Below are 27453 nucleotides of genomic sequence, written 5' to 3'. Positions count from 1 at the left end.
CGAAAGATTCATCATATGTCAGCAAGATTCGGGATTTTCTCAAAAGCCATATACGGGAGGCAGGCGAACGGGACAGTATTAAAGCAACCATAACATTTAAAACAATCTTTTTTTAAATCTTCACTTACTGGTAGGTGATTCAGTCATTCAGAGTCTATATCAAGGCCAAGAGATCGCACAAAAGCATCTAAATTAAACACAGTGAAAGCTACAATAGCCGGACTCACCCAAGTACTCGGAATCCCTGCGCGTTCACCAGTCTCTGGGATCCCTTGCATGTTCATAATGACTCAACCTAGTCAAAGAGATTGTAGATCCCTTAAGATGATAGTGTGTGAACCTAGAAGAATAATAAGAGAAAATTATCTCACTGGAACACATTGCCCCTATGAAGAAGAGAACGGTTATAGAAGTCGTAGGCACTATATTACTCGTTGGAATGTATCAATGTATTATGGGCCATAGAAGGGTACCATGAACCTCGGCAATGTAGCCCTCCTTAATACTGATCACATGTAAAGGCCACACTACTGGTATAAATGAAACCCATTTGGATGTATAATATTTGTAAAAAAAAAGGTCCTGGAAAACTTGCTGTGGGGGGAATTGCATCATGCACATCCTCGTCCCTTGCATGTATTTGGTGTGCAGTGTCCTCTGCTTGTACAGCTTCTAGGAGTTTACTCAAGAGATTGTCAAATAATTGCTCAAAACTAGTTTAGAAAAAAGAATTCTCTACTTAGCTATGAAGGGACAGATGGAATTATCAGGGGGTGGGTCTTTAAAACTAAGTGGGACAGATTGCTCGCCCCGAAAACTAGTGAGTAAGTACTTAGCTTTAAGGAGTAGTTTCTTTGACAAGTAAAAAAGTGCCTTTTATTAGATTGAAAAGCTTAAAATGGTGAAATTAGGTCATAATCTGAAAGAAGGGAAACTATTGATAAAAACTAACGAACAGCCAGGAAAACGTTTAATGTCTTAGGAACTGTTTCTTTGACAATTAAAAAAAAATTGCAAAAAATATCATTATTAGGTTGAAGAGAACTAGCGAGAAAGGTCTTTTATTAGGTTGAAAAAATAGCGATAAATGCCTGTAGTGGGCAGAGAATATAAAAGATGTATTTTATTAGAGTGAACAAAATAATAGTCAAAAGATGGCTTTATTAGGTTGAAAAAATTACTTACTTCATCAAATGCGCTGATAGGTCAGCACTGCGGTCTTGCGTAGTCTAAACAGCTCTAAAAAAACCAGCATCGCAGCTTGCATGCAGTGGGTTGCATCATTGTTTTAGGGGGGACAAAGCGTGGGCGGCAGGTGGGTCTGCAGTTAGATGGTTAGGGGCTTGCGCTGGTTGCATGGCAGGCTTATGGACTGAAGCATGCGATGAGGGCACATCTTGTGCAGGCATTGCCGGTCTGGAATGGGTTCTTGATGCCCTAGTCACCTCTATCCGTTGCACGGGGATTGGCTCGGTGCCCCTTACCCTCTTGCTTAGAGGGGGAAAGAGGGGAAATCCTAGAAAAAAAACAGGATTTAGTATAATGCATTATTAGAATTAGTACCCCCTGCTAAAGAAAAAACATTTATTTATTGAAAGCATAAATTTTATGAAAGCCTCTTAAACTATTAATCACCTAAAGAGCTAATAAAATCCATTAATTCCAAAATAACAGTATTTAAATGGAATTTAAAATCTAGATATAAAAATAGGAAGCCCCTTCCTTTACTGCAAGCAAAACTAGAGTTTCCTTGATAAAAATACGTGTGACAACTTTATTTATTGGAAGCCATAGTTTTGCTATAAGACCCACTTAAGGTATCGTCTAGGGGCAGATAGAACCCAATTGCCCCGGACCGATGTTTTCCCATTTTCTTAACCCTCTTGATTTATATGCAGGTATTTAAAAAATAATATTATTCATCTAAATAGCGGAAAATAGATTCCTCCTTCCTTTTCAAGAAAGCTAAAAGTAGGCTTAGAAATCAAAAGTTTTACCATGTAAAAAAATTAAATGGTTTAATACACTCCTTACGAGAAATAAACCTGCCAATAATTAGTCTCTAGCCTTAGGATAGAAATGAAGGTTTCTGTTTTGTCATTTAGAAAAATCAAATGATTTAATACGCACCTACAGCTAAGGTGAATCTTAAGCATAAAAAAAACTAAGGTGTATTTTAAGCATAAAGGAAAACATTTAAAAGCAAATATTTTTCACCCGTCTGAGGTTCAAAAGATGCTTCAATCCGAAATTAAGAGCATTTAAATAGAATATAAAATCTGAAGTATTAAAAATTTTATTATTCATCTAAAGAGGGGGTAATCGGTCCTCTCTCTCTTTTCAAGATCGTGAAAAATAGAATTTGTGAGAATTAAATCTGAAATTCACTACAATTTTTGTCTAGGCCTAGGATGGAAATAAATGTTTTGTTACACACCCACATGCTCCTGTTAGAGCCGGTCCTTACACTCATTTCCAGCCCTAAAAGAGAACTAATTCAATTTAAAAATGTTTCATTCCCCTTAATATTTCTTGCAAACAAAACTTGAATACTTAAACTCTAGAAATATCGGTGTTACTTCACAACAGATGTTTACCAGAAGGGACGCGATAGATTTAATGGATGATTGGTTTTAAGTGCATGAAGTAAAAAGACAGCTTTGCAAGAAAAAAGGATAGTTATTAGCGAAAAGAATAATTTTCATCGAATGGGGGAGGGGCTGGGCATTTTACATGGTAAACAAGGGATAATAATAGCTTTAAAGTGAGCATAATCAAGATAGTGTGATGCAGCCGGGCTTGGAGGAGGGGGTTAGGAAATACTAGAGACTCACCTCTTGGTAAAGGGAATTTTCCATTTCTTTTTCTCAGAGTTGTTTCGCCTTCAAAAATCTTAAAGATACTTATGTAGAATTGCCCTTCCCTCGGGTATTTATACCGCTACGGGACAAAATGGCAAGCTGCTAGGAGAACACCTGAGCGTCTTACAGGGAAATTAATAGACATCTAAATGGGGCTTCTACTTTTCGAGGGAAAACAATGGTGTTAGGGGGAGCTCCTTACAGGAATTTTAAGAGCCACGTATATGAGGGCTTGTTAGGGGAACACCTGGGAGTGTCATGGGGAATCAATAGACATCTATATGAGGCTTCTATTTTTCGAGGGACCTATTTAAAACGTGAGGGTGTGTCGTGACGTCAGAGGGCATGTCACTGAAATGCTATTTTTCTTATGGACCTCATGGAAATCCTATGCTATTTTTATTATCTGACTGTTTAAAGGAAAGGGTGTGTCTTTACCTCAGAGGGCGGGAATCAGATGGGAAACAGGTGGCCGGATTGTCCAGGTTCGAGGGACTAAGAGTTCCAATTATCTGACTTCCAAAAAGCTCATGTTAGTTTCCTATCTGACTTCCAGAAATCCTATGGGAATCTGACTTCTACAATTCCCATATTTATTATCTATTCGACTTCCAGAATAGATTGAGGGGATACTACTGAACTTTGCCCAATGTTGAAATATGGTACTGGTTATTGGGAAGTATACAGGAGTTTTCAGGGGGAATTTTTCTAGTACTTGTGGGGGGGGATAGATCAGGGGTTACGTAGGAAAATTTTTCCATGGAGGAACTTGTCAAGGGGGACGGGACATTACTATGAAGGGAGAAACGGATTTCCCGGCATTATTTAAAAAACCATCACAAATTAAATTTAAAAAAAACATTATTTCAAATGAAAGTAAGGAGCAACATCAAAACTTAAAACGAACAGAAATTATTATGCACATGATAGGGTTTACCCCCTAGTCATTACATCGCTCTTTACGCTAAAGTTTTTTTTTGTACTTTAATCAGAGCTATTTATTCTAATTAACGACCTTTGTGATTAAGGGATCATTCTTAAAGAATTGGAAAAAACCTGAACTTTACCGTAAAGAGTGAGGTATTGACTATGGGTGAACCCCCTAATATACGCAATAAAAGGATACGAATATGGAAGTTCGTTACGTAAGTTAATCTGTAAGGTACTTCAGAACAAAATTTCGAGAAAGCCATTTAGCCAAAAAAAAAAGTAAAATTAATATACAAATTTCGTTTTAATTATTCATTTACGGTGAACCAAAATCAAAGCTGCATTAATTTAAAAACACTTAGAAAAAAAAAAAACAGTTTTGTTAACTGAAATTACGGAGCGACATTAAAACTTAAAACGAACAGAAATTATTCCGTATATGAAAGGGGCTGTCCCCTCCTCAACACGTCGTTCTTTACGCTAAAGTTTGACTTTGTCTCACAACTTTGTTTTTTAAAACAATAAAAAACTTTTTAGCGTAAAGAGGGACGCGTTGAGGAGGGGACAGCTCCTCTCATATACGGAATTATTTCAGTTCCTTTTTAATTTTTGTGTCGCTCCTTACTTTCAGTTAAAAAAAACTTGTTTTTTTTTATTTATTCGAGGTAAATGTGATCAGAAAGTTGTTAAAGTGTTGCTAAGTAAAGATATTAAGGCGTCTCAGATTGGCTTATCTTTCAGAATTTGAATTTCTTACTTCATCTTTTGATAGTTATTCGAAATCGAAGACTCCTCCCCAAGCATAAGGCATCAGATAATAAGATTAAGTTTATACCAATTCATGATAAACTGCTAGCAAGAACCGCTGGAAAATCAGGGCATTTTACTTATTGATCTGAATGTTTTAGCTAATATAACTCATTTTTGCTCATTATGTTGATTTATATATTTAATTTCTCTCTTTTTTTACCTTTATTCCCTTTTCGCTCGACTTTCTTAAGTGTATGTATGGGGGGGGGGGAGATATAAAGAAAAAAAAAACTGTTTCTATGATATATTACACCAAATTTAGGCAGGAGTAGTTACAAGTAATATCAATTATTTCGCAATTGGTGACAATTATAAATGGTCGCATGTTATGCATCTTATTTTGAAGCGTTCCAAAAATATACTTGTCTAGATTTTGTAAAGCCGAATAATGTAGAAAATTTACGATTTCTCAGCTCCTTTATAACTTTGTTTATAATGTCTTATTCAAGAGGGAAGCCAGTTGCCATTAAGACTCGTGGTCTAGGGAGCCTCGACGGAAGTTCTTTCCCATTAATTCTACTTGACGTCTCAACCACCTTCTATCTTTAGGTCAGGGGTACTTTATTGGACATTTCTCACTTTTTCGAAAGGGGTATTGAAATAAATGCCCTGTTAAGGTGTCAAACTATGGAAACCTACTTTTTTTCGAACAGGAAAAGAATCTTTGACAACACTTTATGAAAAGAGCCTAGTTTTCTTGAATTTTTCCCATGTTACTATCAAGGTAATAAAAACAAAACATAAATAAACCTCAAGATGAAGAAAACAAGCGGGACTACGGCCAGTAAAAGGAAAAGACAGACTAAAACGACGCGGATATTTCGCCTGTATAAAGCAAGGTGTCTTCAACGCTAAGAAACAAAGATGAATCTATAATAACTTAAAATTTGATAAAATCTAAAGCCAAGAAATAAAAAAACGACATTTATATACACAATTGTTGTTATTATGGTTTGAGCACCACAGATGTAAAATAGAGTTACTTCAATGAGAACACTGATGCGACTGGATGAAATTAAAGAAATGAATATGTATTTAAACATTTCGTTGCGAAATAATCTTCTTGCTTGCTATTACTGCTGCAATTTTCCTAGGTCTTGTATTCAATCTCCTTGTGATTTTGTATTCAGTCCCCTTGTGTCTTGTATTCAGTCCCCTTGTGATTTTGTAAAAATTTATTACCCTCACTAGCTATTGGTTCACTTTTAAGAAGAATGTTTGAAATCGGGTAAATTTTTCAGTTACCTGTATCTCTATTTATTTAAATATTAGCAAGATTATGATTTTTTTTTTCAATTGCCTCCCTAGCCCACTGCGTCCAGCCTATATAGTTAGAAATGGCTGTGGCATCGACAAATTCTACGTAATGATAAGGGTGGTGGAAAATGTGAAGATAGAGGCTTGTAAAACGAAAAGAGGCTTAATACTCTAAATTAAAATGAATATATTTGTGGAATTCAGGAATTCAGGATCGAGATAATTCCCCTTTCGCTGTACAGCCCAGGGGACACGAATACGAATATATTTGTATATATATATATATATATATATATATATATATATATATATATATATATATATATATATATATATATAAAAAAATATATATATATATATATATATATATATATATATATATATATATATATATATATATATATATATATATATATATATATATATATATATATATATATATATATATATATATAAACACACACACACACACACATATATATATATATATATATATATATATATATATATATATATATATATATATATATATATATATATATATATATATATATATATATATATATATATATATATATATATATATATATATATATATATATATATATATATATATATATATATATATATATATATATATATATATATATATATATATATATATATATATATATATATATATATATATATATATATATATATATATATATATATATATATATATATATATATATATATATATATATATATATATATACATACATAAAACCTGTTTACAAAAACTTGAAAAAGGCGGAGCATAAGATGAAAAAAAATAGAGTAGGAATAAACAAAAACAAAAAACGAACATTTACTAGCAGAACGATAAAAATAGTGATTAAGTATAGTCTAGTGCAAGATAAATGTCAATAAAGCCAATGAAAATAAAATAATAACGCCAAAATATAAATAAATCAATGATAAAATAAGAATAAGACCAAAATCAAAAAGAATCAAAGTCAAGGACAAAATAAGAACAAAATCCATCGAAGAAAAAGCAAATGCACACATTCAATATCAAAATATTCATACATAAGTATAAAAAAAACTAAATCTCCACAATAAGTACATGCAATAAACACAAATCACTTTGTGTAAAATAAATAACTCGTCATAACCGCCATAATCACTGCATTAGTACTGCATTAGTGCCATGTACGAGAATAACACTGCTGCGCCTAAGGAAGGAAATGAGGTTAGCAGCTGTTTTGAATTAAATCAGGAGATAAGCAGGGTTGTGTTCTATCCCTCTTTATATGGATTATTTTGATGGACATTGTCTTAAGGAGCACAGGAAAGGCAATGGGAGACCACGGAATCAAATGGGGAGGAAAAAGTTTCCTGGACTCAGATTATGCTGAGGATTGAAGCTGATGAAAGCAGGTTGTCCTCGTCTGGGGTAGGAGGACATTATAAAGAAAGATTTAAAGGAAATGGGAACTTCGTGGGCGGGTGTAAAAAGGGAGGCTTTGGATAGATTGGGATGGAGGAGGAGCGTGGGTAGATATGTTGGCCTCAGGCGGCTTGGTGCTGCGGTGAGTTGTTAGTAGTAGTTGTAGTAGTAGTACTCGCACGCATTCATTTTGACGAAGTTCAATTTTGAGGCTGTGTTTTACAATTCATCAAGCAACTGAGACTTCAGGGCGTGTTGTTTTTTTATTAGTATTGTTATGTTATTATTATTACCCCGCCCCCCTCCTTGGAAAATTCCTCTCCATTAAATTCCCGTATATTTTCAAATTAAGTTCAAAAACTTTTTCTGATAAATAAATTTTTGAAAGAAAATTAATGAGCTGCAGTAAATTAAAAATAAGCAGTAATAAAGTCGAATAGTTTTCCAAGGGAAAAACTTCAAAACAATGCGAAATTCTACATTTTTGTAGATAGAAGCTTGGAACCTCTACAATAGAGTTCTCTAATATGCTGTATCTGATGCTGTGACTTTTCATTGAAGTCGCATGACCTTTTGGGGGTGTTTCCCCTCTTTTTTGAAAATCAGGAAAAAATTTTCAGGTTTGTGACTTTTGTTCTGTAACATTAAAGTTAATTAAATATACATTTGTGCAATTAGCTTGAAACTTTAATTCTTTTGATATATCTATTGCTATCAAAAACCTTTTTTTAGAGTTTTGGCTACTATTGAACCGAGTCGCACCTTACTTAGGCTATTTTTTCCACAAACTGTTTGGTATTTGTAGAGAAATTTGGGTTTCTTTCTCGTTGCTCAGAAAATTCGTTAGAAGTTCAGACAAAATAAATGATTTTTGTGAGTTCATGAGCAACGGAAGCATCCACTTGATCGGTCTCCTCATTACCAACATCTCCTCTTCACCTTCAATTATTACCAGTCTCAACCACTTAGTCTTCTTAAAATTAATTTTCAAGCATATTCTTGTGCCCTGAGCTCAAAACTACTACTACTACTAACAACTCACCGCAGCACCAAGCCGCCTGAGGACAACACAGCTACGAACGCTCCTCCTCCACCCCAATCTATTCAAAGCCTCCCCTTCTACACCCGCCCACGAAGTTCCCATTTCCTTTAAATCTTTCTTTATTACGTCCTCCGACGCCAGATGAGGACGACCTGCTTTCCGTTTTGCCCTAGACAGTTGGCCAAAAAGAACAATCTTCAGCAATCTATCATCCCTCATCCGCACAACGTGCCCTAGCCACCTCAACCTTTCTTTCATTATAGCCCTAGAGAGCGGTAATGAACCACATTTTTCGTATACTCTACTGTTTGAAATACGGTCAGTCTGCCGGGTACCCAGAACAATCCTTAAGCAATTTCTCTGGAAAACATATAGCAAATCTTCATCCGCTTTTCGGAGCGTCCATGATTCAGAGCCATATTTGACCACTGTCATCACTGCAGCTTCTAATATTATAATCTTGGTTTACAGACTTATCTTCCTATTCTTCCAAACTTTTTTTTAACTGTGAAAAAACTCCATGAGCCTTGGCTATTCTACTTTTAACATCTTCACTGCTCCCACCATCTTTACTAATAATGGTACCAAAGTAAGTGAAGCTGCCGACCTGATCAATCTTTTCATTACCCAACGTCACCTTTTATCTTCACTTATTCCTAGCCTTTGTGACTTAGTCTTTTTAACATAAATTTTCAAACCTATTCTAGCACCCTGAACTCGCAAAACCTCTAAAACTTCATTGATTTTGCTCACACTTTCATCTAGGATGCTTAAATCATCAGCATAAACTGAGTCCAGGAGACTTTTTCCTCCATCATTCATTTTGCCAACATTTTCACCTGGGACGCTCAAATCATCATCATAATCTAAATGTCTTAGAGTTTTGCTTTTCCATTTGATTCCTTGCTCTCCCAGAGCTTTTGCTGTTTTCCTTAGGACCAAGCCCATCACAATGATGCATATAAACGGAGATACAACGCAACCCTGCTGAACTCCCGCTTCAATACGAAAGCAGCTACTAATTTCCTTTCCAACCTTAGCCACAGCAATGTTATTCTCGTATATAACACTAATCGTTTCGGTGAATTCAACTGGTATACCATACAAGGATAGGGATCTCACCAAAGCTTTTCTATCGACTCAATCAAAGGCTTGCTCATAATCTATGAACCTAAGGACTAAAGGGGTCTGTTGACTCAAGAAATTCTCAATTATAAATCTAAGAGTAGAAGTTTGGGTGATGCATCCTCTCCCCTTCCTAAAACCAGACTGTTATTCTCTTGAAACATTATCTATAGTATCTATAAGTCTAAAAAGAATCATCATACTAAGTAATTTGTTCCTACAGAAACCAGGGTAATACCTCTATTATCAACACACTCACTCTTATAATTTATCTTATAGAAGATTTTAATTTATTTATTTTTCTAAAATCTATTCCTCTTTTTCAAATATTATAGTTGTAATCTTCATTATTTTAAACTCTAACTTAACAACCACCATATTTTACCATGTTTTACCACCATTATAATAGATACCAAAGACTGCCAAAAAAAACAGATCTTGCTCGAACTCAACCACTTTGGGTCACTGAAAGAGGACACTAGAACTTTTAACATCCATCAGAATGAGCCCTCTCCCGATATTCTAGGACCCATGGCTCGATATGATCATCCCTCTTTCTTCTGGTGTAAAATAAAAAAAAAAATCACATTTCGTAGGCAAGAGGTTGAAACATCAACAGTAGGGTTGTCTGATATGCTGAAATTGATGGTATGACTTTTAATGTAGCTATCATTATCAACATCCCGTTTTGTAGAGTTTTGGTTATTTGTGGGCCGAGTCGCTAGAAAAGGAAACATTACCTAAAATCTGTTAAGACCCTTAATGAAATAAAAGGTGGCTTGAGCAGGAGAAAAAGACTGTGAACTACGGGAAAGCTCAGTAACATAGGATGCCGAACTATTTCAATCTTTTTGTGCAGCTACAGACTGGGGAATTATATTTTAGTACCGTTTCTAGTGTCACTTCTCTCAAGTAGGTAAACTTTTTTTTCTATAATCTTAAGTGTGTCGTTCCGAGTAAAGTTGAATGCTTCTGCTTATTTTCCCACAGTCTTGTTTCTACTTCAGTAGAGAAAATTGAAAAGGCTCAAGCTATCATTATTATTTAGTAAAGAGATATTATTAATTACGTTGGAGCAATCTTCAATGCCCATCTTAGAAATGACGAAGAGACAGAAAGAGTTTGGGGTAAAGATACATTCCTGATTTGTCAAAAGCATTTAAAGTCGATAAAAAGAAGGGAGATTTTGAAGGATGTAAGTTATTTTTGTTAAAGAAATAATATCTGAAAAAATAAAAAGGAATCTATGTATATGTGTCCTGTATCGATTACTGCACTATTCGTCCGATTACATAGAAAATTAGAGAAGTTTCTGAGTACACTCTTCCGACGGTTTTAGGTATAAAAGCTTTTCATCCCCTCTCCCCGAGGCCTACTTAATATTTTGAATGCTTTTTAGTCTGACTGAAATGAGAAATCAATGAAAACAAATACTCGATATTTGTTTCTGTTCACATTATTTATATTTTCTGGGTATTAGTTATCCAACAATGCCCAATAGGTCACTTAATAATTCTAAAATAGTTTTTCGAATACTTTTACAATTCAAAATATGATCGTTATTTTATTTTTTGGAAATTTTTCCAGGGGGAATTTTCCTAGAGGAATTTCTGCATTGAATATCTTCAAACGGAGAATTTTCTGTGGGGAAGAGAGGGGAATTTTCCAAGGGGGATTTTCCAAGAAGGGGAAAATTTTCCGCAAGGAAAAATTTCTGGGATAAATCTTTGAATACTTTTTAAATCTAACAATGCGATCATTATCAACATTTTGGGGTAAATTTCAGCGGGGGAAAGTCTTCTGAGGGTGGATATTTTCAACAAAAAGTGAACTTTCCGCGAGGGGTATTTTCTAAGGGGAGATTTGCCAAAGAGGGGGGAGAGAGTTTCAAGGGGGAATCCCTCAAACACTTTTAAATTTAACAATACGATGAAGACTTTTCCGGGGGTAATTTTCCGCGGACAGGGAGTTTCCTGCAGAGGGAAATCTACACGGGAATTTTCTGGTGGTGGAATTTTCTTGAATTTTCTTTCTTTTCAGATCGTAGTAACGCGTGACAGGTAAGCTAGTTATCTATATTTAACAAATCCTAAAGAAAAGCTGGACTAAGGCAAGAGCAGGACAGAAGTGCGGAGAGAGGGGGAGATGAGAACTGTGAAAGAGAAAGAACGTGAGATGCAGAAGATAGAAAGAGATAAGGGGGGGTATTTAGTATGTTTAAAGGTATTCAAATTACCTTGTTTTTGTATTTGATGTAACTTCCTTCAATCATTTTGTGTAATGTATATAGCTCGTTTTAATTTCCTAATTGAGATCCTCTGACAGGTAGATCTGACACCAAATAATATTATATGCTGTTAGAAAAAAAAAACGGGAATTAAGGACTACAAACAAACTGATTTTTAGTCTAAAATCTCTTCCTAAAATACACAGAACTGTATTTACGCTCCCCAATACCTTAAGTTTCTTATGGAATTAATTTACATCTATATTAGAATAAAGAAAGAGCCTAAGACCTTGTGAACAATGATATACCCAAAAATTTCCCCAGCATTTATTTAACTATGATGTTTGAAGAATGTTTCAGACGAAACCATAATTTCATTCCGCACTTCCGGGACTAAAATCAGAAATAGCGAAAAGATGATTTAGCAGCCTCTACATTGCAGAAAAGCGAAATCACAAGGCAAGGCCAAAATGTTCTGATATTTTCAATTTTCCTAAGAGGCTAAATTGCCAGAATCTATACAAAATAAAAAATTCTGTTTCAAAGATTTTTTGCAAAACTCACATCATATTGGTGAAAAGTTAAAACAAGAGTTAAAATAGGATTATTTTGGGGATTTAGACTTATGTGGGGTCGCAAATCTGGGGAGCTTACAGTTACAGAAATTCCACTTACCCTCCGAAGTTCTGATGCCAGGCGAGGCGGAGAAAACGCCTGGTCCTTCTGCAAGTACAAGTAAGACAGTGGCTAATCTAGAAATCGGACAGAAAGATTTGGTGCCGATTAAACCTATCTAGTGTGAAAGGGATAAACCTCAATTTGAGGGACCAGAAATTGCACTGAATAAAATCAGGATGGTTCACACCAGGTAACTTTTTAAAGCAAGGCTTTGCTGAGCCGTACATTGCATTGTCGAGCTCACGTGTAGTATATTAGCAAGAATCATCCCTGTCTTATTATGCTCATATTTAGCCACTCTTAGTCACTTTTCAAACAGCTATTGGTTTCGAATTGTAAGCTAGGAGTGACTCGTGCTAGTAAAAACTGAAACTTCAAGGTTTATCATAACTTTTATTATTATATACTGTCTTTTGATTCAGTTCATACTCCCTTGCCACCATTATTTATTGGCCATCGACCTGCTAAGTAGCGCCGTGTGTAAGATTTTGAATTGAGGGGTATTTATCATGAAAATAAATATCTAGCATATTTAACCATTAAATCGCCTCTATTGTCAAATTTCCAAGGGGATCTCAAACCTTTTCAGGCTTAAAATACTTACCATAATCCAATTATATGATCCCTCACTGCGTAGCCCTGTTTATTCTAAACTTCCTCAATGTCTTTAACATATTTTCTTTTAGGTATTTTTCCAAGGATTATTGAAAAATTTAGAAGCTCAACACTTCATATTAATTCACCAGTCTTACTGGTATGTCGAGCGACTGGTAGGCCACTTCCGAAAATATCTTGGTCTTTGGATGATGAGCCTTTAACCCTGTCTGAAAGGTATAAACAAATAGATAGTTAAAAATTCTTTTTTTCATGTTTTACCAAGTTATTCTAATATAGCCATCAGTCTGAAATTAAGGCCTGTTGGTCACATGTTATTGATAAGATACAACTTGAGGTTCGACACGGCTGCCCTCAGATGTAAGGCTCACCCCCACCGCCACCATCCATAAAGAAAACCTATGAACTGATTATGATATTAAATCCAGAATCTGCGACAAAATGAAGTTGAAACCATAGCACAGTAATTGATTTATATTTTGTAAATACTAGAAAAGAGTTTTTGAAATAATTTATACCAGTTGCTCTCAAACTGTGATCTAAGGCTCTCTGGGAAGCCGCGGTGTTGTCATAAAGGTGACGTGAAATATTCAATTAAACATTATGACAAATCATTGGAATTCTTAAATTCTCAGAAACTTTTTGAAAAAAAAAAATTGGGTTTTCAAAAAAATTACAGCTATGAAAAGCAAAAATTTAGATTATATTGGGAAGTTTAAATGGGTTGAAGACCCATTTAGAGCCAAGTGAATTTACGTCTTTAGAAGTAAAGTTCCTATTTAGTAGCGTTGCGATAATTGAAAACAATATTTGGTAGCACTGAACTGTCTGATAATCAATTGACGTTCAGTAAATTGTTTCTGAATTAAAAAGTTGTGTTTAATTTATTTTATTAACTAACTTAAACATAATTAAAGTGCACTTCAACTGCATATCAAACCCTTGTTGAAGGCATTCACACCACGAATAGCTGCCGGAACCAAGACCATGGCTGTTCATACTCAACAAACATATAACCGAAATAGTTAAGACCGGATCTTTTATATTATTTTCAGAAAAATAGAGTCGGTTTTAAATTTTTTGCCGTTAAACGAATAAAAGCTTTTAAAAAGTTAATTTCCAGTTTCTGAAAAAGCTTAAACTATGTGAGAAAAACGTAATGATGGTGCCGTTGAAAAATCTCTTGTTTTTTGGGAGCCATGGCCCAAAAAATATTGAGAACTTCCAGATTGTATGCTATTGATACACCAGGATGTTCAGCAACCACCAAGAGAGCAGAAACTAATCTCCAGATTAGTTTACAATAATGGGTTGGTGATAATTTTGGCCCTTCAAGATCGTATAAGTATTTAAAATCTATTTTGTATTATCTGGGTCGTTAGAATACATCTCAAAACCTGAAGGATATTAAGTTATTTCCAATAGAAAGGGTATATGATTTTCATTTTCTCAAAGCACGAAAAATGTACTCTTACAAAATAAAGACATTTTAAGTAGTATGGTCATAAGTGACACAAGAGGTACATATTTTAGGCCACACATATCTTTTTTAGTTCAAAAATAAAGTTTTGCGTAATTATTGGGTCATTTCAGATACCATAGGCTTGCGTAAGTAAATAGTTATGTATGGTTATGAAAGTTGTTTACAAACCAGTCCTATGTTCCTGATGCATGAATTTAATTAAATATATTTTCTTTAGTTTTTTATAATACAGAAAAATTGAGCGTTGGGAAGAATCGAAAAAGGGTAATTATATCTCAGTTTTGATAAAAAAAAATTTGACTTCAGAAATTTTTGAAATCAGTTTGTTTAATAACTGAAAGCAGTAGTATGATAATACGAAATACCACTTTTTTAGTTCAAGTAATGGAGTTTACAGCATTAGTGGGTCATCGAGATTGCATAGAATAATATAAATAACGAGTTATGCAGTTTTTATCAGGAAAGTTATTGACGAAAACCGGGTTCTGTAGTTTTTCAGAGAAAGAAACTTTGAGTGTTTTGAAGACTAATCAAAACGTTGTAAAATTTCAATTTTAAGAAAATTGTTTTTGACTCTGGAAATTTTTTCAATTATGTAATTAATTAGGGAAATGAGAGGTAAAACGCTATTAAACATTAAGAAAACGGATATAAATGACAGAAGAGAAGGAGTTCTTAACGTGAAAGTAGAAACTATCGAGGGATCCCGTCGAAGCCTTAGGAGAAATGAAAGGGGGTGAAACTCCCATTTAAACCTTCTACAACTTTCAAAACTTTTTGAAAATCTCAGGGTTGATTCTTTTTTAAATACTACAAATCATACTCAATTTTAAAGTTTCACAACTAAAAGTCTTCATAATTTGAAACTTTTCAAAATTTCAAATTTTTGACACCCATAATTGTTATGTTTTTACTTACGGAAAAATCTATTTCTAACGATTTATAAAGAATTTTCAGTTCTCGTTAAAAAAAAAAGAAAGTAATAAAACACATAAGAACCTTGTTTTCATAGGATTGTTATGGGCCAATATGTTGAAGAAGAGGAAGTCGTGAGTTTTGTAAACATTACTGCTATTACAATTGAAGATGGTGGTACTTATCTTTGCAAAATTGAAAACAGAGTTGGCAAAGAGGTTCATTTTGCTTCAATCAATGTCTTTGGTGAGATGCTTCTTTTCATATCTTAATACTTTCTTGCAGGAAAAATATATAAATAGATTTAATATGTGTTAATTCTAAAAGTACTTTTAAAGTTATTTTTAGCTTTTCTGTTTAAAAGTTAATATATTTGATATCAAATTATATTTTTTAGGCAAAATTTTAATGGTCTGTACTGTAATATTTTTGTGTTAAGTATAGAGATTTGGGTATTTAAATAAATGAATGTCTAGGTCATTAATCAAATTGTTTCTATTTTGTTTTGTTTTTTAAGTCAATGTGAATTTATTTCTTTTATTATTCAGTATCCGTTTCTTAGAGTTTATTCTTAGAATTTTTTTTTTATGTATGCTTACTAAAACATGTTTCAGTGCTAAGATTTGAAAAGAATTCGTATTTTTTGTTTTTTTGCGAGATTTTGGTGGTATTGGGCGTGTTACAGACTCTTTCTATTCACACAGTAGAATCACAAAAGTTCTAGTTTCAAGCATACATCCAGGGTACCAGGCAATTTACTTTAGGTTAAGGTGTGAGCCAACAAATTTGTCAAACCAATGAAGGTAAACTATGTTGCAGCAAACAAAAGTCTGGGCTTTGATAACTAATTTTGTAGATTTTGTAAGACTTATAGTGCCCTTAACAAAAATACCTGTGGCCCTAACTTACTTAGGGAGAAAGAGTATCCTGTTTTGTAGTTAGAACTGTAGAATGCACTGTAGCGATAGATCTAGTGGAACCGGGAGCATTACTAGCTGATATTTTTGATGGGGGGGGGGGAGTCATTGATTTTAACAACAGGCTAATCATTTATACAGACTGTTTTTGCCACTAATTAACATAATTTCCATAAAAAAATTGGGGTAGCAATTCAGTCTCTGATTTCAATTCAGTGCAATTGTATAACCTGAGGAAGAATTGCTGCATAGTTTTTTTTCCACAAGAAGCGTATGATCAATGACATGGTGACCGAGTGAAAAAAGAAGCAATATATCAGAATATTAGGAAAAACTTGATAATCTGATTTACATACAAAAAGATCTCAGAAGTGAAAAATTGGCAAATTCAAATTATAGTACACAGATTAAACAAAAAAGAAGAAAATACAACTACATACCTTCAGTTAAAAATTGAAACGTCTTGGTTTGGAAAACAGCCAGACGTTCAGTAATTCTTTGAGTTTCAGTTCCTTCGTAACGTCAGTCTTACAGCATATCATGACAAGATGATCCAAACGATCATCGTCCATCGTTGCGCGTAAACGCGTCATGACCAGTTTCAGTTTGCTAAAACTTCTTTCTGCCGTGGCCAGGGTTGGTAGCGCTGCCGCAACCCACTAGTAAACTGACCAGCGAGTCGGGAATATCAATTTGACAGCGTTAATTTCACAGTTTAAACTCAAAAATATGGTGTGATTTATGACTTTGTTGCTTTCAACCTCAGTCCTGGCCATAAAGTGTTTGAAAGCTTTTAGCCCTAATATTACTTCCGCGGGATCCAAAAAATAAGCATAAAATTAGCAACCTAAAAATTTCTCTCTCGCTTTGTTCTAACTTCTAACATGTATTCTTTAGAAGGGCCGCTATTCTGAACCTTTGCCAAGAGAAAATAGGATGGATTCCATGTAGAATTTTGTTGGATTTATAGTCTACCGACTGGCCGGTGGGCAGTAGAAAATTTATGTGTATATGTCTTACCTTTCTTTCTGTTGGAATCCCCTGCCAATTAATTTTTTGGGCCCTGATGCAGCAAAATGGTTGCTACAAAGGACCTTCTCGGCAGCTAAAATCTATTGAGGTTCGTTATTTTTGTGAAAAAATCACATTGTACCGTTTTCGATGGTCTTTATCAAATATTTTCATGCACCCCAAGCACTTTATTTTCACTCTATTTGTTCTTAAATTCGACATTTCTAATTCCTTTCAACAATTTTTTCTTTTGCACGTTTGGCACTTTGATTCAATCATTCAACTGAACTAACCAAGAGTCTTACTATTTTGTTCATTATATATGTCAGAATAAATTTGGGTATAATGTAACAGATTTGGTATATTTAAATCACTGTATATAGATAATATAACAGTAAGACCAAGGCTGATGATTTTTGGCGCTTCATTCGGCGCGTACAAACAGCTGCTCCCATTTACTCTGACATTAGCGGATCAGTATATATTTGTCCAAAGTATAAACACATACAACAAGTACTGACAAAACCTATCCTCTCCACACAAAAAAAAGTGACCCTTTGTCCGCGTCTCTGGATACGATTCCATACCTATGCGAACCTGGCGCCTAAATTTTTCAAGGTTTTTATGTGATTATGCTTGTTCCGTAAACGCTGTGTTAAATTTAATATATTGACTCGGAGGAGTTTAGTAGTACAGCATTTCCCCTATAGAGGCGCTGATGCACGCGGAGCCACTTTTGGACAGTTCTGTCAAAGCTTGTTCAGTATGTGTTAATACTTGTATATTTGTCAGTCATTGAAAAATGGTGCAAATTTGTATCATTCGTAATTGCGAAAGCAGAAACAAACTCGGTGAGCCGGCAAAGGGGTTTGCAACTGTCCCGTCTCACAGGTATGACTTAACTGATTGGCTTATGTAGGATTTTTAAAAAGGGGGGTGAGGGATTCATTAAATTTGTAAAAATAAGGAAATTTCTAGCGCTAACTTCTAATCAATACTGCAACAGGAAAATAGCCGGAATTTCCTGGAGAGGTATCCACGAAGTGGCGGGAGTATTTGAAATGTGCCGCAAAATTTTTTACTACAAAGGGGCAGCCTAACAGTTTTAGCATAGATTATTTATTAGGTTTCACAAGTTTGTGGTTTTATGTAGTAATATTGTGCCATGGAGCGTCAAAACTTATTCTTATTGCCTTTTTATTGATAAGGGAAAATGTTCCCTTTAATTTGCATTTTATTTTCCTTTTACTTTTAATTTGCTTTAATTTTCATTTAATTTTCCCTCGTTTACGCTCTTTTTTTGGGCCATAGAAATGTCATTCAAAATTTGATTTAGGATCTTTGTTTTTTTTTTCTAATAATTGGTGGAATAGCTGGGATGGTTTATCATTTTTCTTTTCTTTTTTTTTATTTTCACGTCGTGATATTTATTTTCTCAGATTTTAGTTCGTGTGTGACTTGAAAAAGGCTAATTACCTGTTTTGGCGGAGAGCCAAGATAAAAGCTAATTTCGTTCTGTATGAATGTTTTGTATGAAATTCTAAGACCTTTCCAGAACTTTAAAGAATAAATACCTCTGTTTGAAAATCTTTGCACTTTGTGAATTTATATAGCGACAAGGGTTCCTGACTGAGACCAATTTTAGAACTTGGGTTCTAATTATTGGTTGCTGTGGCAAACGTTGCCACAATAGCCCTATCCAGGAAAATACCAAACGTCATTTAAGAAGTGTTTTTCGTAAAATTCTTAGTGAGTTTTCAGAAAATTGAAGGACATGACACATTTTAGTGGCAAATCCAAAATTTTACAGGGCTTTACGCTAGAAAAGCTCCTGTTATAGAATATTCTTCAAGTTTGTTTACCAGAAAATAAATAAATGCATTTCTTACTGCTGAGTCTGTATAATCTTAGACCTTTTACGACATCATTTCTAAAATATTTAAATTAATTTAAAATTAGATTCTTTAAAATTTAGTAAGAAATCTGACTTATCTATCCGTGAAAAATTCGAATGTCGCTTATGTTTATAGTTGTTTAAATGATATCCGGAGCACTTGCATCTCGGTCTGGGTTTTTATAATGGTTGAGAAAGGGAAATATCATACTGTCTAACAGAGGCAACGCTTTAGCGTTGCCTATAGTAAAGGCCATACGGCTCCAATGTTTTATTATTATTATTATTTAATATTTTTTCCCCAGAGGCACTTCATATGGAAGGGGTCGTCGTTGAAGCTTCAAAGGGGCTCATTCAATTGGAAATCGAGAGTTCTAGTGCCCTTTTTAATACTCGTAAATGACTGGAGGGCAACTAGCCCCCCCCCCCCCCCCCTCATTCCCCCAAACATATCCAGTCAAAATTTTGAGATAGCCATTTTGTTCAGCGGAGTTGATTTCCGGATAGAAAATATATTTTTGAGGAAGATACTCCCCCACAACCCTCAGGGCAAGGGTTTTAAGTTATGCCCTGGGGGCAGATAAGGTTTTTATAGAAGGCGTTGTCGTAGAAACTTCAAAACAGGCTCACTCGATTAGTAATTAAAGAGCTAGTGCCCTTTTTAATAGTCGAAGTGATTGGAGTGTAACTAGCCCCCTCCCCCCCCCACGCCCATCATTTCCCCAAACACATCCAATCCAAATTTTCAGATAGCCATTTTGTTCATCGTAGTTGATTTCCATATAAAAAATTTGTTTTTGAGGAGGACACTCCCCCAAAACACTCAGGGCAAGGGTTTTAAGTTATGCCCTGGGGGCATATAAGGTTTTTATAGAAGGCGTTGCCGTAGAAACTTCAAAACAAGCTCATTCGATTGGAAATTAAAGGGCTAGTGCCCTTTTTAATAGTCGAAAATGATTGGAGGGCAACTAGCCCCCCCCACGCCCATCATTCCCCCAAACACATCCAATCAAAATTTTGAGATAGCCATTTTGTTCAGCGTAGTTGATTTCCGAATAGAAAATATATTTTTGAGGAGGATACTCCCCCACAACCCTTAGGGCAGGGGTTTTAAGTTATGCCCTGGGGGCATACAAGGTTTTTAACTCTCAGGGCAAGGGTTTTAAGTTATGGCCTGGGGGCATATAAGGTTTTTATAGAAGGCGTTGTCGTAGAAACTTCAAAACAGACTCATTCGATTGGAAATTAAAGGGCTAGTGCCCTTTTTAATATTCGAAAGTGATTGGAGTGCAACTAGCCCCCCCCCCCCCCACAACCATCATTTCCCCAAACACATCCAATAAAAATCTTCAGATAGCCATTTTGTTCAGCATAGTTGATTTCCAGATAGAAAATATGTTTTTGAGGAGGACACTCCCCCAGAAACTTCAGGGCAAGATATGGTTTTTATAGAAGGCGTTGTCGTAGAAACTTCAAAAAAAGCTCATTCGATTGGAAATTCAAAGGAATAGTGCCCTTTTTAATAATAGAAAAGGATCGTATAGAACATAGGGGCCCGCCCCCCCCCCGCCCCACACGCCCATCATTCCCCCAAAGGCATCAAATCAAAATTTTGAGATAACCATTTTGTTCAGCGTAGTTGATTTTCAGATAGAAAACATGTTTTTGAGGAGGACACTCCCGCATAACTCTTATGGCAACGGTTTTAATTTGTACCTTGGGAGCATGCATTTTTTGTAAATACTGCAGTTTAGTATATAATACAAAAAAGGCTAATACGATTGGAAATTAAATAGAATAGTGCCAGTGCTAAAGGTCGATAGAGACTTAAGTGCTACTAGCCCCCCGCCCCACACGCCCATCATTCCCCCAAAGGCATCAAATCAAAATTTTGAGATAACCATTTTGTTCAGCGTAGTTGATTTTCAAATAGAAAACATGCTTTTGAGGAGGTCAATCCCCCATAACTCTCAGGGCAAGGGTTTTAAGTTATGCCCTGGGGCATATAAGGTTTTTATAGAAGGCGTTGTCATTGAAACTTCAAAAAAAGGATCATTCGATTGGAAATTCAAAGGGATAGTGCCATTTTTAATAGTCAAAAGTGATTGGAGTGCAAATGGGAGGATAGGTCTGTCCATCCCCACATTTAAAATTGAGCAGCCATATGGAAATGCAGACAAATAAAAAGACCAAAGAAAATTATATAATAGTGCAGCAGCTGCTATTATCGAGGAGGGGTGTTGGGTCATATCGTAGGCGAGGAGAGGGGTGCTATATGCCTTAAAAAAGTACATAATGCCAAAATTATGGAAATCTCCACGAGATTTAAAATTATGTAAAATTAAATATCTTACAAACATAAATATAACCGGTGCAAACATAAATAATTGAATAAATCTTACATAGCTTCAATATTTTTTTATAATCTTCCTCACAGAGGTGCTTTATATGCAAGGGTTAAAAATACCATTTTGTTAAAAATAGTTGAAAGGTTAAGTAACAAGACTCTGGCGTCAACAAAACCTCCCAGGGCCTGGGGGCAGGAAGGGATTCTCGTATAAACTTCAGAGAGGGCTCACTTGATTGGAAATTGGAAGTTCTAGTCCAGCTCTTAAGAGTCAAAAGTGATCGAAGGGCCAATAACCCCCACATCCTTTTCCCCCACCCCTTCCTTTGAACTAATTCTGTTTATTAATTCTGTTACTAATTCTGGTATTAAATAGCAACCTCCCCCCCCCCGTCACCCCTTCCTTTGAACTAATTCTGATTATACCTGAAGGCCCAATGAGAGTTAGAATGTTTTGGTATTAACACACACCTATTAGACATCTGCTCTCCTCCCTAACAAGGAAAGAAACAGAGAGTGTAAGGCAGTGGCGGATTCAGGGGAGGGAAGAGGGGGTTGCCCTCCCCCCTAACGTAGTCTAAAGTAATGAAATTTACTTAATTAACGCAAGATTGCGTTAATTAAACTTGCTCCTAACGCAAGTTTATCGGATCAAGTTCCAAGTTTAGTATATCTTTTTAATGGAATGCTTTGAAAAATCTTTGGGCCAGAGGCTTGATTTTACTCCAAAATTCTTCTATGCAGTTAAATATTAGCAATATGGTATGCTATATTCTTTAAAGTACTAAGATGTCATCTTACTATAGAAAAAAATTCCATTATTGAAAAGTGTGCTGTCCGTTTGACAGTGTTACTGACTGTATGTACATAGAAATTGAGAAAAAAACTGATGATTACCAAAAAATTCATTTAGAAACAAAAGCAGGTATAAACTGTATATACTGCTCATTAGAACTATAATTTAATTGAGTGTACATAGGATTATCTATCATTAACAAATTTTGGCTTAAAATTTATAAATTTATTCTAAAATTTTGCTTGTAATACATCTCATTGGTAGATTTTTTAAATGAAATTCTTTGAAAAATCATTGGGCCATCGGCTTGATTTTAGTCCAAAATTGTTCTATGCCATTAAATAATAACAATATATTTCTTGATGAGTGTGCGTAGCTGGGGTAATGTCAGGTGACTTGGTGTTGTGGGAAGTTGTTAGTAGTAGTAATAGTCAAGGCTGTCTTCATGGGAAGAATTGAAAGGTTTACATTCCCCCAAGCGAAATGTTTGTCAGACTCGTAAAAACGTAATAAAAATACATCAAAATACACGTTTGATGTTTTTTTTAATTTTTCGTTCTGCCTCTCCCACGTAACAAAAAAAATTACCCCCCTCCACTTAACCAAAATCCTTGATACGGCCCTAGTAGTAGTAAGAGTTTCAATTTCTAGTTAAGACCGGTCATTTTTTTTTATTATTAAGACTAGTTACCCAATGTACATTTGGAATTTAGACCCGTTATTAGATTTCTTCTTTTTACGTGTGCTGACTGGAATGCCCAACATGTGCATTCGGATTTTACATTTATACTATTCGACCGAAAAATTAAAAATGAAAAAAATACTGAAAATGATTAAAAAAAGAATACGATGATGTTGAAAAGAAATAAATGTTATGTTTTTATTACAGAATTTACATCCAGAATTAATTGATGTTGATGTATAGTCGATCTTAACAGGCACCCCCACCCCATCCATTGTACAAATTCTGTATATGCCTGAATATCAATGAGAGTTAGAATGTTGTGGTAGTAACAAACACCTAGTAGGCATCTGCCCTCCTCCCTAAGAAAAGAATCAAAAGAACAAAACAATCATATATAGCCTACACTCTATACCGTGTGTCTTAATCTTTCTTGATTTCGCAGTGTTCACATATAAAAAAAAACAATAAACCGGATCCAAACTGGATATAAGATAAGATTTTGTCATTAAAACGCTCTTTATTTCGTATTTTAAACGAAATTCTTGAATAAATACCAAAAATCACTGTATTGTTTTTACATTCAAATCGTAGTCAAATACGCCATAAAATAGTCCAAAGAAATCAATAAGAATCAAAAATCAGAATTTAAAAAAATGAAGCGAAAATATTAACAATTTTTAGTTTATATATCAGTGACACAGGTCTTTAAACTCCTCCGCCCCCCGAAGTTTCCCCCAACCGTCGGAAAATTTCCCCAGGAAAATCGCCCATTGTAAAATCTCCCAATTTTCCTTTCATAAAAACAGCCTAGATCTGAAATACTCGCGAGAATCAAGAGGTATTAAATAGCATCCCCCCCCTCCACTCCTTCATTTGAACTAATTATGTTTATACCTGAAGGTCCAATGAGAGTTAAAATGTTTTGGTATTAATACACACCTATTAGGCATATGCTCTCCTCCCTAACAAGGAAAGAAACAGAGAGTGTAAGGCAGTGGCGGATGCCGGGGAGGGGAGAGGGGGCACCTCCCTTAACGTAGTCTAAAGTAATGTAATTTACTTAATTAACGCAAGATTGCGTTAATTGAACTTACTCCTAACGCAAGTTTATCGGATCAACCTATTTTGCGCCCCCTCACCCTAAAAAAAATCCTGGATCCGCCCCTGGTGTAAGGGCACTATAAATTTTAAATTGTAATTCAATGAACCCCGTTCCAAAGTTTATGCGACCACCTCTTCCACATAAAGTGCCCCTGGAAAAATAAACAAGTATTAATTCTCTGAACCCTTAATGGCTCTTTACTTAAGTAACGCTATAGCATTGCTTCTGGCCTACAAAGTCGGTTAGCTACTTCAGCTGCCATTTTTATGAATATCCGATATTTTTTGAGGGGAATATGTTTTCGAGAGCATATTCCACGGCTGGGAAATTTCTGCCGGGTGAATTTTAACGCAGGGGTATTATCAGCAGGAAAAGAAAATGTTCTTGGAAGGGGGAGGAATTTCCCAGGGGGTGAGTTTTTGAAATGTGAATTATTCAGGGAGGGGACGACTAAACCCATTCGATAATATTCTAAATTTTACATCTGAAAGTAACGGGAATAAAGAATCAACAGAAATGTCAGAGATAGCACTTCAGGTTCCTTTAGACGATTATGTTCATGTCTTTTGAAAAAAAGACATTTTCAAAAGACAGATTATTTTCATTTGTATTACTTTCTCTGTGGCTGCTCAATTATGCATATGAGGGGGGAGACTTCCCCCTACCACTGTTTACGCTAAGGTTTCAGTTTTTATCTCAAGGCTGACAAAGGAACGCAATGCGATAAAAGTATAACTCAAAATAACATATATACAATAATATATGCACGTAACACGGAACAATTAATCAAAATTGCATATTATGAGTTGAGGCTCATCCAAATCATGGGCCAGGGGGCTCACCATTCCACAATCTATGAAAGCAATCCTGCAATAACTAAAAATATAAAGTATTTTTGAGTATTTTAACGTCTTCCACAACTCAAACGGTCCAACATTCTACAGCCCAAAGAGTCTCTCTAATCTCCTAAATCGGGAACAGAGAAGATAAGTGAAGTTCTGCCCCGCATTGGATGAGTCTCCAACCTCACCCTCCCCCTCTCCTACTGTCTACGCTAAAGTTTTCTTCTTTATGCCAACTACGCTGCCCCCACTCCAAAGATTTTAATAAAGTAAAATTTTGTATGGGAAGAATGCATAGTAAATCTATAATAAAATACTTAAAATTACAGCCATATTAAAATAAGGTTAAAATACATACTTTACGATAAATGCTAAATTATTGTGGCACAAAAAAAATCCGAAAACTGGTCTAATCAAAACGATGCTGTTTTTTCTGCATCAACAAATGGAATAACCTAGCAAGATCCTTTCATTGTTGCGTGAAAAAATCAGGTTTGATTTTTCAGAGGCATGTAAATTAAGCTGTGTATAGCAAAGGCCATAAGGCTTCAATGTTTTTTTATTATTATTAATTTTAAAAAAACCTTACATAAAAATAAGTTTTCTAAGAAGAGTAAAAAGCCATATTGAACTCAGGACCAGCAGAAATTAATTCCTATTATAGTTAAAACTCAAAAAGACCAGAAATTACTGTTAAAGAATAAACAAAACCCCGAACGAACAGAAATTAAAATTAACTATCTCACAAACGTAAAGATAACCGGTGCAAACATAAATAAATGAATAAATTTTATATAGCTTCAATATTTTTTATTACTTTCCCCCAGAGCTGCTTTATATGCAAGGGTTAAAAATACCATTTTGTTAAAAATTGTTGAAAGGTTAAGTAACAAAACTCTAGCGTCGACAAAACCCCCCAGGGCCCAGGGGCTGGAAGGGATTCTCGTATAAACTTCAGAGAGGGCTCATTTGATTGGAAATTGGAAGTTCTAGTCCAGGTCTTAAGAGTCAAAATTGATCGAAGGGCAAAAAAAAACCCACACGCCCTTTTTCCCCACCCCTTCCTTTGAACTAATTCTGTTTATGCCTGAAGGTCCGATGAAAGTTAAAATGTTTTGGTATTAACACACACCTATTAGGCATCTGCTCACTTCCCTATAAAGGAAAGAAACAGAGAGTGTAAGGCAGTAGTGGATCCAGGGGAGGGGACACTCCCCCCCCCCCATCAGGGCAAGGGTTTTATGTTATATCCTAGGGACATAGATGGTTTTTACAGAAGCCGTATTCGTAGAAACTTCAAAAAAGGCTAATTCGACCGGATATTCAAAGGGCTAGTGCTCATTTTAATAGCCAAAAGTGCTTGGAGGGCAACTATCCCCCCTCTCACGCCCACCTTATCCCCAAACACATCCAATTAAAATTTTGAGACAGCCATTTTATTAAACGTAGTTTTAAGTTCTGGAAATTAGGTCTTTGAGGATGACAACTCACCCACAGCCCTCAGGGCAAGGGTTGTAATTTAAGGATTCTCCGAATCCTTCCTATTATTTTTTATGGAAGGGATGCTCGTATAAACTTCAGAGAGGGCTCATTTGACTGAAAATTGAAAGTTCTTGTTCACTTTTTAATAGTCAAAGGAGATTGGAGGGTAAATAGCCTCCCCCCCTCCTCCACGACCTAAATGAATCAGATAAAAATTTTGAGATAGACATTTTGTTAAAACAGTGCAAAGTTCTGATAAAAAAAAACTCCGGTGTCGACACAGCCCACCAGGACCCGGGGGTAGGCGTTTTAAGTTATCCCCTGGGGCATAACTTATTAAGGGGGGTATATAACTTATGGGAAGGGGTTTTGTATGGGAAGAACACATAGGAAATATATTATAATTATCCAATTATAAGGTTAAAATACATACTCTGTGATAGATGCAAAATTGCTTTGGCACACAAAATCCTATTAAGGTCAATTCCAAACAGTCGTGATGCCTTTGTGTCAGCAAGTGAAATGCTCTAAACCCCCTTATTGGAGCTATTTTTTCAATCCATTTATTGTTGTCAATTGCTGTCCAAAAGTTATGCAAGCTGTCTATTGTTCATATATAAGGTTTTTATCAAAGAGGTAATCGTATAGACTTTGAAAAAAGGCCTCATTAAATTTAAATTGAAAGTTCTAGATCTGTTTTTTAAAATCAAGAATAATCGGACAGTAAGTACCCCCCCCCCCCATGCCATAAAAACTTGAAACTTTGCAATCAAAAACGAAAAAAAAATTAAAAAAGTTTCCGAAAAATAAGTTTTTCAAAGAAAAGTAAATGTCATTTTAAACTTAAGGTCAGGAGATACAAATACCTGTTAAAATTCAAACTCAAAACGACCAGAAATTACTATTAAAGAATGAATGAAACCCAAAACGAACAAAAATTAAATAAACAATCATAGCAAAAACATAAAACAAGTAATAATATAGATGAATAAATAGATCTTA

At 35.1% G+C, this 27453-nt stretch overlaps 1 protein-coding gene across 1 annotated transcript in view; it reads left to right on the top strand.

Moving 5' to 3' along the window:
• LOC148942772 (cell adhesion molecule Dscam2-like) overlaps positions 1–27453 on the top strand; it is a 551837-nt gene that overhangs the window by 245750 nt on the left and 278634 nt on the right. The window contains exons 5-6 of the mRNA XM_089101980.1: positions 13049–13193; positions 15473–15621. Coding sequence (XP_088958106.1) covers positions 13049–13193; positions 15473–15621 — 294 coding nt within the window. The remainder of the gene's footprint in view (positions 1–13048; positions 13194–15472; positions 15622–27453) is intronic.

Source organism: Artemia sp. Qi Xiang Cuo, chromosome 16 (assembly GCF_049724085.1).
Source record: "Artemia sp. Qi Xiang Cuo chromosome 16, ASM4972408v1, whole genome shotgun sequence".
In the NCBI taxonomy this organism is placed as follows: Eukaryota; Metazoa; Arthropoda; class Branchiopoda; order Anostraca; family Artemiidae; genus Artemia; species Artemia sp. Qi Xiang Cuo.
The sequence above is the reverse complement of the archived record's forward strand: the minus strand, read 5'-3'. Positions and strand labels throughout refer to the sequence as shown.